The 15,393-nt window shown below is 45.2% G+C and overlaps 2 protein-coding genes across 2 annotated transcripts; both read right to left on the bottom strand.

Annotated features, from left to right (window-relative positions):
* Window positions 1–1,675: 1,675 nt before the first annotated feature.
* tcp11l1 (t-complex 11, testis-specific-like 1) lies at window positions 1,676–8,727 on the bottom strand. The gene is made up of 10 exons (XM_056417395.1): window positions 8,234–8,727; window positions 7,703–7,838; window positions 7,086–7,218; window positions 6,849–6,969; window positions 6,463–6,683; window positions 6,052–6,188; window positions 5,595–5,767; window positions 5,313–5,494; window positions 4,700–4,872; window positions 1,676–4,618 (listed from the first exon to the last, which is right to left on the bottom strand). Exons 2-10 carry the CDS (start codon window positions 7,827–7,829, stop codon window positions 4,395–4,397), a joined length of 1,491 nt encoding a protein of 496 aa, XP_056273370.1. The 5' UTR covers window positions 7,830–7,838; window positions 8,234–8,727; the 3' UTR covers window positions 1,676–4,394.
* A 320-nt stretch (window positions 8,728–9,047) lies between these two features.
* On the bottom strand, window positions 9,048–15,017 carry LOC130195716 (DEP domain-containing protein 7-like). Its single transcript, XM_056417394.1, has 12 exons — window positions 14,951–15,017; window positions 14,489–14,674; window positions 14,141–14,282; window positions 13,947–14,042; window positions 12,813–12,988; window positions 12,050–12,251; window positions 11,816–11,967; window positions 11,530–11,721; window positions 10,624–10,766; window positions 10,385–10,510; window positions 10,190–10,265; window positions 9,048–9,256 (listed from the first exon to the last, which is right to left on the bottom strand). Exons 1-12 carry the CDS (start codon window positions 15,015–15,017, stop codon window positions 9,048–9,050), a joined length of 1,767 nt encoding a protein of 588 aa, XP_056273369.1.
* Between the last annotated feature and the right edge of the window lie 376 nt (window positions 15,018–15,393).

The raw sequence follows: 15,393 nt of genomic DNA, 5'->3' as shown, positions 1-15,393 counted from the left end.
AGAGAGAGAGAAATTAAATATGTGATTATGAAGTAATACTGACCAATGCAAAATAGAAGTACAAGTACTATTATATTATGGAGGACTTAAAATGACTTAAGTATAAATAAATAAATAAATGCATGAATAAATACAAGAATAAATGTATAAATAAATACAGGAATAAATAAATAAATGCTTAAATAAATGTATAAATAAATACAGAAATTAATATATATAAGTTATAACTCAACAGGACATCATTAAATAAATATATTTCTACATTTCTGTATTTCTTCATTTATTTATATCTCTATTTGTGTCCACACGTATTTCTTCATTTATTTATGTGTGACATTTATGTGTCCGTATATTCAAATGAGCTGGGCGGTCCGAACCTCATTGTTAAACAGGATTGGTCAAGTCGGAGAGCAAGACAGAAGCAATCGATCCCTAGCACTTGGATCTGTAGACGAACAGCGTTTATTATGCATTCTTGTCTGTACATTCTAAATACTACTGTTGTTGAGTCACGGAATGTAATTTAAGGATGTTTTCAGCCGAGAAGTTAGTAGTTTAAGCATCAAATCTGTGGTCGGTTTATCGAGATTCAGCCTAATAAGGATATGCGACGGAGATTTGAGGTCCTGCTCGCAGGACCTCTGAGTTCCGGGCGCTCAGCGCGCTGTGTGGCCGCCGAGAGCAGCCTGATCTCGGCAGGACTTTTTGAAATGCTCCGCTGGCTCTGACGTCTCCGTAGCGGCTAAACATGAGATATAATTAGGTTTTGGAGGACCTAAAGAGCACAAAGAGTTTATTATTTATTAAAAGATAACGTTACGTCAATTTGACTGAGGGTTAAGATTCATAGCTTCATATTGTAGCGACCCTGGGTCAGGAAAGCTACGAGACGTTGTATAGTTATTACCGTTTATTCGTAGCCTACGCCAAACAACAGTGAACACCGCAACACATTCTACTCCACTGTAAAGTATTTTACAGTGAATAATTGGAGGAAATTCATGAGCAAGAACAGCTGATGTGGTGACGTCACAAGACCAGAAAGACCGTCCTGCGTCCTCGAGAGTCCGGACTCCCAAGACCAGACTCCAAGAAAACACGAGTCTGTACTCAGTGTACTTGGAAATGATAAACGGCTGAAGTCAAAAAGCTGTCTAGGCTAACCTCTGCTAACGGTTAGCTGAGCGAGCCAACTTCAGCTTCATGTGCCAGGCAGAAGTAGTAGAGCACAACACACCAGGTGCATCACACTCCTGTGACCAATCATGCTTTCAGACAGAGGTTCGGACCGCCCAGCTCATTTGAATATACGGACACGTAAATGTCATACATGAATAAATGAAGAAATACGTGTGGACACGTAAATAGAGAAATAAATAAATGCTCAGTCAATGCTCCCTCATCTAGAGAGTGGAAGTAAGTCTCGTAAACTACGATATATGCAAGTATTGTATATTCTTCTTTACAAAACCCCGGAATGTACTAGAATCAAATAATTAATGATACAACTGTTAGATCAGATGAAGTTCTGGCTCCACCTAGGTCTCGCATGGAAATTGCCCGCATGGTGAAGATGATTGGTCCTCACTCAAAACTCCAATGTTGTTGTTGTGGACCCGAGAATGTCATGTAAAAACCAACAGCACAGAGAGGGATAGAAGAAATGACTCAGCCGTGTGGGGCAAACAATGCTTTATTGGCATGTTGGAATGACATTAAAAAGACAAATATCAGTGCGATTGGTATGACAAGGCATTATTATTATTTATTAGAGGAATATGGGCAACAGGCATTCTGCCTGGAAGGGCAACAATGCGGGACAACAAGTGTATGATGTGTATAATATTATAAAAAAGCAACAGGTCTTATAAAAACAAACAATAGGGGAGCAGAAGTCTGGGATTCTCACTGTGAACAAATTTTTTTCACGCCCTTCGATAAAAAAAATTTGTAAAGGCAAGAGAACTGCAAGAGTATGAAATAACTTAACAATCTATTAATGTCCTAATTAAAAGTCGGCCGTCCTACTTTATGGAAACCACCACTCAAAAAAAAAGATTGGATACATGTGGTTACGTCGCACCATATATATATATATATATATATATGGTGCGACGTAACCACATACATTCAATCTTTTTCTAATATATATACATATAATATATATATATGGTAATGTTCGATAACTCTTTTCTGATGACTTGTAATCCGTTACGACAGAATTTTTCGCGTGTGTACTTATTTTTTGTTCTACACGCACATTAGTGAACGTGTTTGCCAAACGTAAGGACTCTTAACATCATATTAACCATCAGAAATAGTACGAACGAGATAATTAAAAGGAACAGTTCGATGACAGCATTCTGGCTTCCCTTCAAGACTTGTCAGTTCTTTTTGATTACTTTCTTTTTTTTCCTAACATAGTGTGAAATGCAAAATACAAAAAAATCTAAAAAGGAAAAAAAGAAAAAGGTCACAGATTCTTGTTACACGAGGAATCTGTTAAATCCTAGATGGATTTATTCAGTGTGGTCATTTTAAATACTGCATGGTCTCGGCCCTCAAGCAGGCATTTACATTTCAACATAAATTGAGTGGTATGATTTATCTATTTTTCTCAAACACTGTAACAAATGCATTTCCCAAACATTTCTAACATTACTTTCACCAAGTCGATCTGAAGTGGCATCGGGTCTTTGTTACCACTGGAGAAGGCGACCCGCCGTCATCTGATGGGTTTACGCTCTTGTGCTCTCAAATCGATAAAACCGTGTCAGTAGCACGGCCCTAAAAAAACAGCACTTTATCGGTGCTCTCGAACCAGGAAATGACTCATCTCTTGCTTACGGAGGAGAGCTCAAGGTCGTACTCGTCGGGCATAGATTCAAGCGAGTTCTTATTTCGTGCCTTTTATTCGATGTTTCAGACGAGGGGGAAAGAGGAGATGACAAAATGCAAAAGGCCACATGTCGGATTTGAACCCAGGCCGCTGCGGTCAGCATGGTAACATGGTAACCAGGGTTTGGAGGTTCCCAATTTATTTTTTTCAGCCTAGGGGCCTCTTACAAGATAGAGAATAGTTTTTATTAAGCCTGTAGTAGTAGGTTGTAGTGTCTGCACTTCAGTGGACTTTGGACTGAGGGACACTTCCTGTTTTCCCGCTCCCAGTCGTTGTGCAAAGTCAGCTGGCCGATCTTCTCACCGAGAGAAGCCAGCGCATTTCCCCAAATGTGGAGCTATCCCCCCAGTGAGCTAAAATGTCAACAAGGATGCTCCCCTCTCATGGAATGGACTCCTAGCACTGTTGGAACTCATAGCACTGTTAGCACGCATAGCAATGTTAAGACTCCTAGTGCTGTTAGCACTCCTTGCGATGTTAGGACTCCTAGCACTGTTAGCTATCATAGCACTGTTAGCATTCTTAGCACTCCTAGCAATGCTAGGACTCCTAGTGCTGGTAGCACTCCTAGCGCAGTTAGGACTCCTAGCAATGTTAGCACTGTTAGCACTAATAGTACGGTTAGCTCTCATAGCACTGTTAGCATGATTAGCACTCATAGGCCGAGCGCTGTTAGCATGATTAGCACTGTTAGCACTCATAGCGCTGTTAGATCTAATAGCACTGTTAGCACTCATAGCGCTGTTAGGACTCATAGCGCTGTTAGATCTAATAGCACTGTTAGCACTCATAGCGCTGTTAGGACTCATAGCGCTGTTAGATCTAATAGCACTGTTAGCACTCATAGCACTGTTAGCACTCATAGCACTGTTAGCTCTCATAGCACTGTTAGCACTCATAGCACTGTCCGGCGATAAAAAATGCACCCACTCTCGTATGGAGCCTCTTTGAAATAGATTGGATCTCAGTAAAAAAAAGATTGAAATACTGTTGGGCCTGAACGCAGCAGGGCTAAAAATACATCACCCTGAGAACAGTTGGCTCGTGAGGACCGAGACACTCTATGAATAAAGGCCCTGATCTTTTTGTCTTGTTGAACTGATATTTAAAATTGTAGTTTTGTTAATTTTATATTCTACCTAGCCATAGTTTGTTTGTTTTTTTGGTGTCGAAAGAAATGTGTTAATATACGCTGCAAAGTAAGGTGACAATAACACCTGGTCCTGTTTTAGTATTGGTTCTAGAACACACAGGTATTGCATTGGCTTGGATATCAAGCAGATATTATAGCAATACTGAACACGTCACGGCCAGATGAGGTGATGAAGCCTGAGGTTTGATCATATCAGCAACGCTGCGAGTTAATGCAACTGAGATGGTCGCGAGCAGGTTTTGTTTTTATTTTCCTGGTTGAAGGTGAAAGCAACGGGGACAGACCAGCATCCTCGACCCGTTTCTCTAAATCTAAACTCTTACTATTATTGGGGGGCGGGGCTTACGTCCCTGCGCTGGGACTCTCTCCGGCTGTCAATAGTTTCTGGAGAATCTTCTGGTAGAACGGGGAGAAGACCAGCTTGTTGAAGTTGACGAGGCGACTGAAGCGAACGGCGAGCTCCTTCACCTCCCTGGCGACCGGGGCCAGGCCTCCTGGGAGAGGGGGCGGAGTCTTATGCTGAGTGGACTTCAGGGAGGCCAGCAGGTAGTTCTGAACCCGGGACTCTGAGAGGAGAGGAAATGCGTCGACAACAAAAAAACACAAATAGTCGACCCCTCCCCTCCCTCCCCCGCTCCTCTTCTTACCCATCAGCTTGCGGACGGTGTTGTCCGGCTGCATGATGGCTGAGATTTGTCCCCTCAGAGGGCCCTTTCGGTCGGCCGCGAATGGCGAGTAGCCGTGCTGGCTCAGACACTGACTCAGCTCCACACACAGTTTCTCTCCGATGGTCGCCAAGGCCTCCTGAAGACTGAAAGACCTGGCGACGGGCGACAAGCACGCATGAAAAGAGGAAGCAACGCAACACTTCAAGCTCAATTTGTTATGGGGGGTCACTTGGCGGAGAAGAACCGCGTCGTCTATTAATGATGGTGTTCATTTGCAAGATTATCCACGGCCATTATCGTGACTTTGTCACACAGACCGACTCAATAACTACACGAATCATAAACATGATCTTAATACAATTAGTGAACTCTTCATCATTACATTTCTTTTGAAAAATCTATTCATGAAACTTAAAGTTAAGACTTTTCTGAATCTGCTCTTTCGATTGACTGGATATTGCTCTACGGGGAAAATATTACCGGAAGAATCAAAATGATCAGATATGATATGTGTAAATAATATAATTACGATAAAAGCATAGTCTTTTTGAAAACGCTCAAATGTCCCCCCTCTCCCGTGACCGCTACTCACGGTGCGTGCATGTCCGCGAGCATGGCGTTGACGACGCCCTTGAGCGTCTCCATCAACCCCGGGAGGCCCGAGATCGCCTCCCCCGTGGTGGTGTAGACGATGAGCAGCACGGAGGAGAGCACGACCAGCTGCTCCTCCTCCCAGTGCATCTCCTGGAACCGGGCCTGATCCATCAACACCGTCTGTGGAGAGCGCAACGGGAAAAAGCAATTTTAAGGAAAATATTTTTTAAAAGACATACAAATGACAGGCTAGTACGCGGCGACCGGCTTTCGCGTTTACCTCGGGGAAGGGGTCGGAGGCGTGGTCCCAGCTCAGCAGGCGGAGATAGGCGCAGTCGTGGACGTTGACGGCGAGGAGGGAGGGAGGGTCGGCCGCCGCAGCGCCGCAGGAAGCGTCCTCCCTCAGGCGCCTCACCACGTCCTCGAGCCACTTCTCGGTGAAGTCTAAGGCGTCTAAAGAACGGATCGTTCTGTCGTCAGATCCTGTCTTTTCATTTTTTTATTAGCAAACTTTTTTCCATTCTTTATTACGTGGGCAGTCAATGATTTTCATGGTCACGCTTATTTCAACCACGAGAAACAAATAAAAGATTAAACATACGAGAAATGTGGGATGTTTGGCGACTGGACTATTGTTAATGTGCCAAGTGGCAAATCAATGCTACAAATAGGTTTCAGCTGTCACATGACATATAAATCATAACGCGACAGGTTCAGATGGAAGAGGGATTCCTTACTGGGGTGTTTCTCCAAAAAACCCTGAAACTTGCTCCTCTCGTACTCGACCGACTGCTGCATGAGGTGAGGCCGGATGCTGGTCAGGGCGAAGTTCGCCATGTCTACCTTCATCAGATCCAGCACGGAGAATATAGCCCTAGGAAGGGGGGAGGGGCGGGGGACATAAACGGGGAATCAAATGTCGTGAGATTCCAGGTCCGATATGAGTGGAATGACGTGTCATTGAGGGCAAACTTGTCATTCGCCCTCATTGGGTCGCAGGTTCGCTCATCCGCCACGCTTGCGTCACACCAGAACTTCGCTGACCTCGGCGCTGCAATGGTCTGGAATGTAATTACACAATCTAAAAATAAGACGGGGCCCCGCCCCCTCCGGGAACATGCCGGGCCCATAATAGTCGCCGGGCTCACTTGAGCAGGGGCACCATGTTGGGGATCTCCTTCAGCTTGCCGATGTCCCCGTCTCTTGCGGGGGCACACAGCGAGCCCATCATCCCGACGATGAACTGCGACAGCGCGCCGATGTCGAGCGCGCCGTTCTCCGCCTGCTGCTGGATCAGGGGCAGGTCCAGGACCTCCTCGATGCGGGAGCGCAGGCGGCCGTGGCCCGGCAGCAGGAAGGACAGCAGGGTCTGGAGGAAGGGCGGGGAGACAGACGGTGACTGGCGGCGGGACAGGGGAAGTGAAAAGGATGGCGACTGTCGCGTGGAACTCAAATCACACTGCAACCATGGGATGGGGGATGGATGGGGGGGGGGGCGTGTGTCTAATAATAAAACCTTGCATCTGAGCCTCACCTCTCTGATCTCCGCCAGCAGCTTGATGGCGTGTCCGTACGTCTGCGGCTCCTCCATCAACTGGTCTTCCAAGCAATCCCAGAATGCTTTGTGCATTATCTCCTTCACTTGGCGCTCCAAGCTGTACAGAGTACACAGGGGGAGGAGGAGGGGGGGGGGGCACTGTTACTTCTACGCCGGGGGGAAAGAACTCCGTCAAAGACGAGGACTCAAGCTGTGTGGGATTTGAACTCTCACCTCCCCTCGGGAAGCACCGCAGGTTTGACTTGAAAATCCTGGTTGACCATTAATTCGTGGGCCAAAGCCATGTTGGTGACTCCTTTCGCCGTCTCCATCAGCTCCTCCACGGAGACCAACCGGGGGGGGCTGGCTGGGAGGGAAATACATCTTTGTGTGATTGATTCAGACAACATTACACATTACACATTGTACTTTACTCCCACCTTTCTTACTGTGGTGAAAAACAATTCCACTGCAGTTGAATATATATATATACACACAATATATATATATATATACATACACGCAATATATATATATATAAATATATATATATCATTGAGATTTTTTTGAGGCTTTTTTGCTTCAATAACATGTCTTCTTTCAGACAGATGTATATGTATATTTTACCACAAAAATCCCCAAACATGCTTGTTTTAAGTATGGAAATTAAATAAACTATATAAACAATTCAATCAAATTAACTTATTTTCTTGTATGATTCTTACAGATATGTGCAACAATGACTGCTGGGTAACGGGAATGTCGATGTCGTCCAATGTCGAGCCTCTCCTTAGTCGGATTGGCGATTAAGTTCTATTTGTGCGGCTGGAGTGAAACAATCGGTTCCTCACCTTGAGGGGCGTCCCCTCTACGGGGGCTCAGAGTAGTCGCCTCGGGGGCATCCGGCCTCCTCTCCTTCCCCTCCTCCTTCGACTCCTCGTCTCCTACACCCTCAAGGCGGTCCGCCTCCTTTGACATGCTCTGGGTCTGCACGGTGACAGATTTATGTGGAAAGTTGCCAACAGAAAAAAAAGCAGCAGTGCATGCAAAATGTCACATGTAAATTATAACAGTACATATAATACGTTGTTTTTTATGATTTTCTTCTCTTTTTAGATGGGCATGCTACCATCAATTAACTATAATGTCATGGGAATTGTTTAGATGTTACAGTCTAAACAGGAGATCAGGAGGAAATGCAAGTTTGTTGTTGTTTGGTGATGACGTCACCCAGACTGGTAGGGGAGGGAGGGGCTGGGGGAGAGGAGCCAGTGTGCAAGTGCGATGCTAACTTGTCTGACGGAGAGGAGGTGCACGCGACGGATGGGAAACGGACCACGAGGCCTCGCGGTGCCGCGGCTCACACAAGTCACGTCACTAACCTGACAGGTGGTCGGAAGCCACCAGAAGGAAAGAGACGACCAAGCGGCGGGGCTCAGCTTATCGACCGTTAGCTTTAGTCTCTCTCTCTCTCTCTCTCTCGTCAACAACAGAGCCTCAGTGACAGCTGCCACTCCCGTCACAGCGAAAACTTTCTCCGCCGCCAGACACAGTCCTCAGCGGGAGGGAGACGTTCGTTTTCAGCAGCGTTCCTCTGTTGGGTCGCCGCTCACCGAGCGAATATTCTTCTTTCCTGTATTGGGTGGGGCTATTAGTGATGACGTATAGGTCGAGACCAATCTCTCTCTGGCGCAAGCGCACACACGCCCGGAAGGAATGCATCATCATTTCGACTGGCAAGGAAATTCATCAAATTATATGGTGGTTGTGATTGAAGTGAGCTAGGTTTATTTAAAGCTTTACCTTTTTTTCGTAAACTCTTATCAAGCCATGTTTTTTTTTTTTTAAACAAAATTAAATTATAGAGATACTCCTCAGGACATGGAATACACGACTACATCCATACTTTAATACCTTTTTGTTGTAAAAACAAATTTTATTTTGAAAATGTTCTTCTCCAAATAAAAGGCTTCCCCTCTTCGATTCCATTGAATTTGTTTCCCTCGCATCCATACAAAAATGAAAGGTGGGCAAAAAAAATTATCAACCGTTTATTTCTTTCTATCAATAAAGAAGCAAATACACATACACGGGTGCAATCATATACTGGAGGTAGTTAGTCACAAATGTGTCTTTCAAGTCGTCATTAAACACTAGCTACAGAGAGAGAGTCCATGTGCCTGTGTCTGCACAGAACTAAAGCACACTAAGGGCAGATTCACCAAAGTACTGGTTGAATATCTCCGGGTGGGATTTATTAAACTGTAGGAGGAGGCGCTTTCTCTCCTTGGCAGACATCTTGGTGTCGTGGTGGATGCTGCCCAGCAGAACACACAGCTCCTGGTTGGTGGTCTTCTTTGTAGACTCAGCGCAAGTCCCGCAGGACGGCTGACAAAACGTAAAGCCTGAAGCACAAAGAAACAACGAAACAAAAGTGTAAACAGGGAGGGGACTTAAGAGTAAACATTAACTTGTTTTCTGCAATCATGAACATCGGATTCAGTTATTAGTGCACACACTAATTCCCTGACAAAGAGACACCCGAGTTGGCAACAGGACCAACGTGTTTCTTCTGCCGTTCCGGGTTCTGGCCACAACAACCAAACTGACGCCAAACTTTGAGATTCACACGCGCAGTGAGAGCTAAACCAAACAAAGCTTTGGGGTATTGCATTGGAATGAGAACCGTTGGTGCCTTTTATCAGCTGAAATAACATGATTAACATACCCATAGTACACAACAATACTCGCTTGTAATGTGATGAGGGCTCACGGGGCCGCAGCCATGTGATAAATCCCCGATGTTTGAGCGGAACGAGAAAAAAACACAGGCTCCGATATGAACATTTAGTTAATCTCTGAACGGTTCCAGGTCATTTAAACACATTTTCACATTTAAAAAAAGACTTGGGTGAAAAATAACTTTCTGTACAGCAACAGATACAACCCAGTGAGATGGTCGGATTCATGAATCATCTATTCCGACTTATTATTACCTTCGCATTGAAAATGCGGAAGGTTATGTTTTGATCGCCATGTATTTATTTATTTATTTGTATGCGTGTTACTCGCATAACTCAAAAAGTATTAAACCGAATCGCATGAAATTTGGTGGGTTGATTTGTTATTATCCGGGGACCATTTGATTAGATTTTGGGATCGATCGGGTCAAAATCTTCTTTTTACCATATAGCGGTCAATTACTATCCAATTGGCATGCAACTAATGCCAAAATGTTTATAATTCAATGCCGAATCTTGTGATATGCGCTCTACCGAGTGCCCGTTCTAGTTATTAATAGAACAGTGTTTTTTTAAATCAGTGTTTTTTTCGTTTACCCATCACATCGGGCTGCATCCCCTGCGCCAGGTTGGCCAGCTTGTCGCTCACTCCTTTGTGCAGGGTCTCCGGGATCTGGAGCAAAGAGAACAAAGTCGAAATGATTCCACGGCATAGCCCGTGGCTCATTTGGGGCGAGTCGAGGTAAAAGCCAGAGGAGAGGACACTCGGAATGCAACGGGACATTGTCTCACCATAAAAATGTCCTTTACGTTGCTGAGCATGAAGACCACCATCAGGTCCTCCTTCTCCTTGGAAAGAACCCTGGTGTGGAGGACCGCCCGAGAGAAAGACCTCTTCACCGCCTGCCTGTTCTCCATCTGTGTGCGGCACATCGTTAATCTCAAATTACAGGGAGAAAACACGGGGTATAACTTTGGAAACAGGCCCCACGAAGAAAACAAGTTAAAACATTTTTTTTCATTTGCTTCACCTCCTTGTCCAGTTTCATTCCTTGAGGCTCGGCAGCCAGGCCCATGAAGGTGAGCAGCGTGCGCAGCTCATCTCTGCGGCCAGGAGGCAGCAGCTTCAGGCACAACTGCAGCGCTTCCAGAGCCGTGGCCAGTTTGCCGTTCCCTGGCAAACGGGAGGGGCATAGAGATTATTGAACTCTTTTCCAAAAGATGGTTTTTGTGCGGATATCTTCAGTGACGATCTTGGTCGTATGACTTGACGGGGTCGCGTCAGACGCCAATAACTTCCTCTTGGTGGAAGTCCGATAAGAAAATATATCCACAACATAATCTAATCAGCCCATTAAAAACATTTGTAGATACCTGAACATACCGTACCCAGGAAATGTGCCCGTCAACCCACAGACCCACCCACCCCTATTCCGTCTTAATTTCCCAAATGCGTTTTCAAGGATTAAAAAACGTGCGGGGAACGCCAAACAGGCTTGGTTACGACCGCCAGTTAATCGGACAACCTGAATCTAAATACGTGAGAAAAATCTACTTTGCATGTGAGGAACTACGATGACCTGAGCGTCATTTTTCAAATTGCATACTTTTTACTTTACGTGCATACGGCAACGCTTTACAAAGTACGTACTGTTGCATGCAGCATGCATTCAATTGGGATGTGCTATCTTGACCCAAATTGGCTACTTGAACTTTGACCTTTTTGCTCATAAATCTGTTGCGCAAAGGATTGTGTGTCAGAATTTGCAGAACAACATCATGGTATTTTTGGCATACTGCATTTTACTTTTAGCGGTCATGAAGTCACCCATTGATTTGTAGACTGCCCTCCCACCTAGTGGCCATCAGAGAGAATGCACTTCCACACAGGCTTCACCGCAGGTTGGTGCCTGGTTGGAGTGCGTGGCAGTTCTCACCCAGCAGGTCGGTGATGGTCGTGTAGACGTCGGCCATGTGCTCTGGCAGCAGTGGGGGTCTGTCTGTGTGGCTGTAGTGTTTCACCAGGGTCCCGTACAGCAGCAGCTTGCACTGGGCCAGCCCGTTCGGGAAGAGACGAGGCCGCTCGACGCCCTGGTGGTCTGCGGCGGACGCGGACTCAAGAGGCTGCACTGAAGCCGGAAACGCAGAGTGTTGACAGTGACGGACGTGGACACCAGCTACAATCTTCCCGCCCCCTATTCTGACAGTCATCTGACCACTTGCCTCCGTCTTGTGAACCGGTACCGGCTGACGCATGTTCACAGCTGTCCTGGTCTTGTGGGAAACAGTGAGGCAGCTCCCTGCTCAGCTCCACCACTGGCTGATCAGGGAGGAAGTCCAGACAGTCCAGAGCTGCACCGAGCCACTCGTCCTCCCTGAGGGACAAGGAAGCAAAGACAGATTTCATTACATTAAAAAAAAGGAAATGTATGGCTGTGATGCATTATAGAAACGTACTGAGAGTCCCTGAAGGCCTTGAGGATCTGCCGGTCCAGGTGGTTGCTGCTGTAAATCAGGTCCGGGTTACTGTGAGCCAGAAGGTTTGACAGAGGCGGAGGTGATGGAGTCTGGCTGCACTGAAGCACCCCTTCCAGCAGGGGAAGCTCCACCAGGTTTAACAGCCGTAGCAGAGTCTGCTCCTGCCACACCTCGTCTACCACTGGGGAGTGGAGCAAGACGCAATAATAAAAACAATAATAATATTATATTTATAATCAAAATAATAAAGACAATAATATTAATATTATTTTATATATAAATATATAATACTTAAAGAATATATGTATATGTTTTAATATTTCAAAGACTTCAAATGTAAATAAATACAATTAAATACAGAATGTGGCAACAATTGCCGTTACTATTTAAAGTAGATTAAAAGCATTTGTGAAAACACAACTGCTGTTAATGGAGCCAAACGGTCTATTAAAAACAACCGGATGTAGTTTGTAGTTAAATATCAATCACATCAACGATGTCTCAGACGGAGAGTCCCAGTGAGCCACGGTGTGCGCCAGCGGTTTGCACAATACCAGGGCTCTCCCCAAGTGGAATGCGGCCATCGTTAGTGTTATTAAATTCACCCGCGCTTTCCTTCTATGACTCTGTGGTGCACCCAGTGTATGCTGAGAGAAAGGATATAAGCCCTGTGACCACCAGTAAGTGTAAGAGATATATTTGAGCTTCAACAGATGAAAACAGCAGCGGTGCAGCGTCTTACATGATTGTGGTAAAACAGCGTCCGTCGGCACTCTGCTGGGACTCAGGCGGTCCGCCAGAGGCTCCAACGACGGACCGGCAGTGGCCAGCTGATTGGCTTTTGTGGATATCTCCGAAAGTTTGAGGGCGGTGAACGTCTGAAGGTGTGAGCCCGTGGGACACGTCTGCTCTTCTTGCCTAGAATGCAAACAAGGAGTAAAAAAACCAGGGACGGTTGAGCGCTCATGAAGGTGGGACATGCGGAAAAGCATTTTAATTAAGGATGTCAGTCGTAGACCGCAGAAGAAAAGATGGTGTAGTCGGCAAGTCGTTGGCTGTTGCCATCTTGGTTGCTGTTTTCTCCCCAACGGAACTATTTCAGTAACTTCTTTTAAATCACTTCTTAAAACCCATTTTTATAGAACAGCTTTTAAGTGATCTAGTCTTTTTATGCAGAACTTTGGTTCCCCTAATTTATTTGTCTGTTTTTCATTTATTTGGTTTTAAATTTATATATTTTTAATTTTCCATTTTATTTTTAATATATACTTTTAAATGTAATATTGGTTTCTTGCTATTCCACTTGTTTTGCTTTGACTCTCTGTGGAGCACTTTCTAAACATTGTTTTTAAAGGTGCTATATAAATAAAGTTATTATTATTATTATTTAATTGCAACAGTGGATCCACAGGGACTTCAATTCGTCCGGTATTCCAGTTACTTGGAATTCAAAACATCCCTATCCTGCAATTCTAGTTACAAAAAGTGTGTTAAATGTGTGAGAAAAGTTTGAGTGAAGTCTCAGTATATAAATACATGGAGGTGTGGAGTTAGAAACAAGTGAGCTAATCAAACCTCTGTAGCCGCTCGTCATCTCGGCTTGAGGCGACATTAGCCGCTACGAGCATAACACACACAAATGTCCAACTGATGGTGCTTGAGTTGCATTGTGGGTAATGTGGATGCCAGGTTTTGACACGGAATATGAATGCGGGAACCTCTATGTGATAAAATGCTGTATCATGTGATAGAAGTTCTTTTTTTTTAAACTCAAACTCTGATCATTTTGGAGTCTGTAGTTAGTAGTAACCCTTTTCATGGAGATGTAAGTTATACACATGTCTGTATCCTCAAAACACAAAGAATTTCTGAGTACCTGTCTGTAGGGGCACTGCAGAACAGTCTCTGGATCCCCTTCCCGAGCGCACCCCTTTCCAACTCATCGACCGAAGGAGAACACACGCCTACAAACCTGTGTGGGAAGGAAAAAAATTAATAATAACTTCAATAGACTGTGGCTTTGGAGCACAGTCGCGCATGTGTGCATGTGTGTGTGTGTGACCTCCTGACCTGTAAAGAGCACTTTTGCTGTCCTGAAACACATCCTGCTTCTTGACTTTGCCAAACACTCTGGTGCCCACCGCCTCAAACACAGTGCAGTCCAACAGGGCCTGGCACACGCACACCACTTTGTCCCGAGACACGTTGGCACCTTCGATGTGTCATCGTGGAGAAAAGAGGAGAAATAGGCATTGGTTCAATGTCTTTCTTTGTGAATAAAAATAATAAAAAGAAAAGAAAGTGATGAAAAGATAGTATGGGAGAAATCGAACCCCTCAAATTGAAAATCTACCCAATTATTTTGATATACAATTGTGCACACATATGTTAAATCCACTTCCCAGCACGCACACGCACTCTCAAAGGCTTTGATACAGCTGATGTGCTCCGCCAGCACGTCGACGGCCTCCGAACCGAGGAAACAGTCGCTGTGGGACTTCAGGTGGACTCGACGACGCTTTACCGTCACGGAGGACCTCAGGTGGGAGATAAGGCCGCTCCACATGGAGGAGGACCGGACGGGTCTGGCGGAGGCTCCGTGGGCTAAGATAAGGACGCAGAGAGGGTCAAAAGGACACATATCGCACGAGAGGACCTGCGTGGCGTTGGGAATAAGGTCACACAGAAGGGTGCTTAGGTTAAGCACCGAACTAATTAAATGACTTTCTAACTAACTAATTAAGTCAGTGGGGGTTGACCTAAACAACTTTAGTGCGTTGTTGTTGTTGTGCGTTTAGCTTATCGCAGTTGACCAGGACAATAAACAGGCCTCCATCGCCTCACTGAAATGCGTGTTTTCATATAACTTAACCTACTCACCTCGAGGACGCACACACAGCTTTTCGGCGAGATTCAACGCCGCGGCTCTTTCTTTTATTGTCGCCATTTCTGCCGAATGAAAAGTGGGTAGACGAGCAAGAGAAAGCAGCCGGCGAAGCAGAGCACGTCAAAGCAGCAGCGCATTCGGCATAGTGCGCAATTTTACCATTCAGCCGCTAGGTAGCGCCAGGGGCCTTCGACTTTAACGCCGTGCCGCCTGATCTCTTTGAGCCGCTGTGGTGCCTTCACTTGATTGCGCGGGTGTCGTTTCTCATGTCCTTCCTTTATTAAATGGAATAAATGAATAATAATAAAGTATCTATTTTTGCAGTTAAGAACAGCGCGAATGTCTGCTTCACCACCTGTGTGTTGGTTGTGTGTGTGTGTGTGTATATGTGCAGGTGATGTACATTAACGTTAAATTAAGTTTTAGGCACGTGAGC

Source organism: Pseudoliparis swirei, chromosome 6, assembly GCF_029220125.1.
Source record: "Pseudoliparis swirei isolate HS2019 ecotype Mariana Trench chromosome 6, NWPU_hadal_v1, whole genome shotgun sequence".
Lineage (NCBI taxonomy): Eukaryota > Metazoa > Chordata > Actinopteri > Perciformes > Liparidae > Pseudoliparis > Pseudoliparis swirei.
The sequence above is the reverse complement of the archived record's forward strand: the minus strand, read 5'-3'. Positions and strand labels throughout refer to the sequence as shown.

What these genes read in the sequence shown, in the direction of transcription:
- LOC130195716 (XM_056417394.1), bottom strand. Translation starts at nt 15,017, where the DNA reads ATGGCGACAATAAAAGAAAGAGCCGCGGCGTTGAATCTCGCCGAAAAG. An exon ending in CTGTATCAAAGCCTTTGAGA is followed by an intron (nt 14,283 to 14,488) that starts GTGCGTGTGCGT and finishes GACACATCGAAG; the next exon opens with GTGCCAACGTGTCTCGGGAC. An exon ending in CGCTGTTTTACCACAATCAT is followed by an intron (nt 12,252 to 12,812) that starts GTAAGACGCTGC and finishes TCCACTCCCCAG; the next exon opens with TGGTAGACGAGGTGTGGCAG.
- tcp11l1 (XM_056417395.1), bottom strand. Translation starts at nt 7,829, where the DNA reads ATGTCAAAGGAGGCGGACCGCCTTGAGGGTGTAGGAGACGAGGAGTCG. An exon ending in TGCTGGCGGAGATCAGAGAG is followed by an intron (nt 6,684 to 6,848) that starts GTGAGGCTCAGA and finishes CCCTTCCTCCAG; the next exon opens with ACCCTGCTGTCCTTCCTGCT. An exon ending in CCTCCGACCCCTTCCCCGAG is followed by an intron (nt 5,495 to 5,594) that starts GTAAACGCGAAA and finishes CGCTCTCCACAG; the next exon opens with ACGGTGTTGATGGATCAGGC.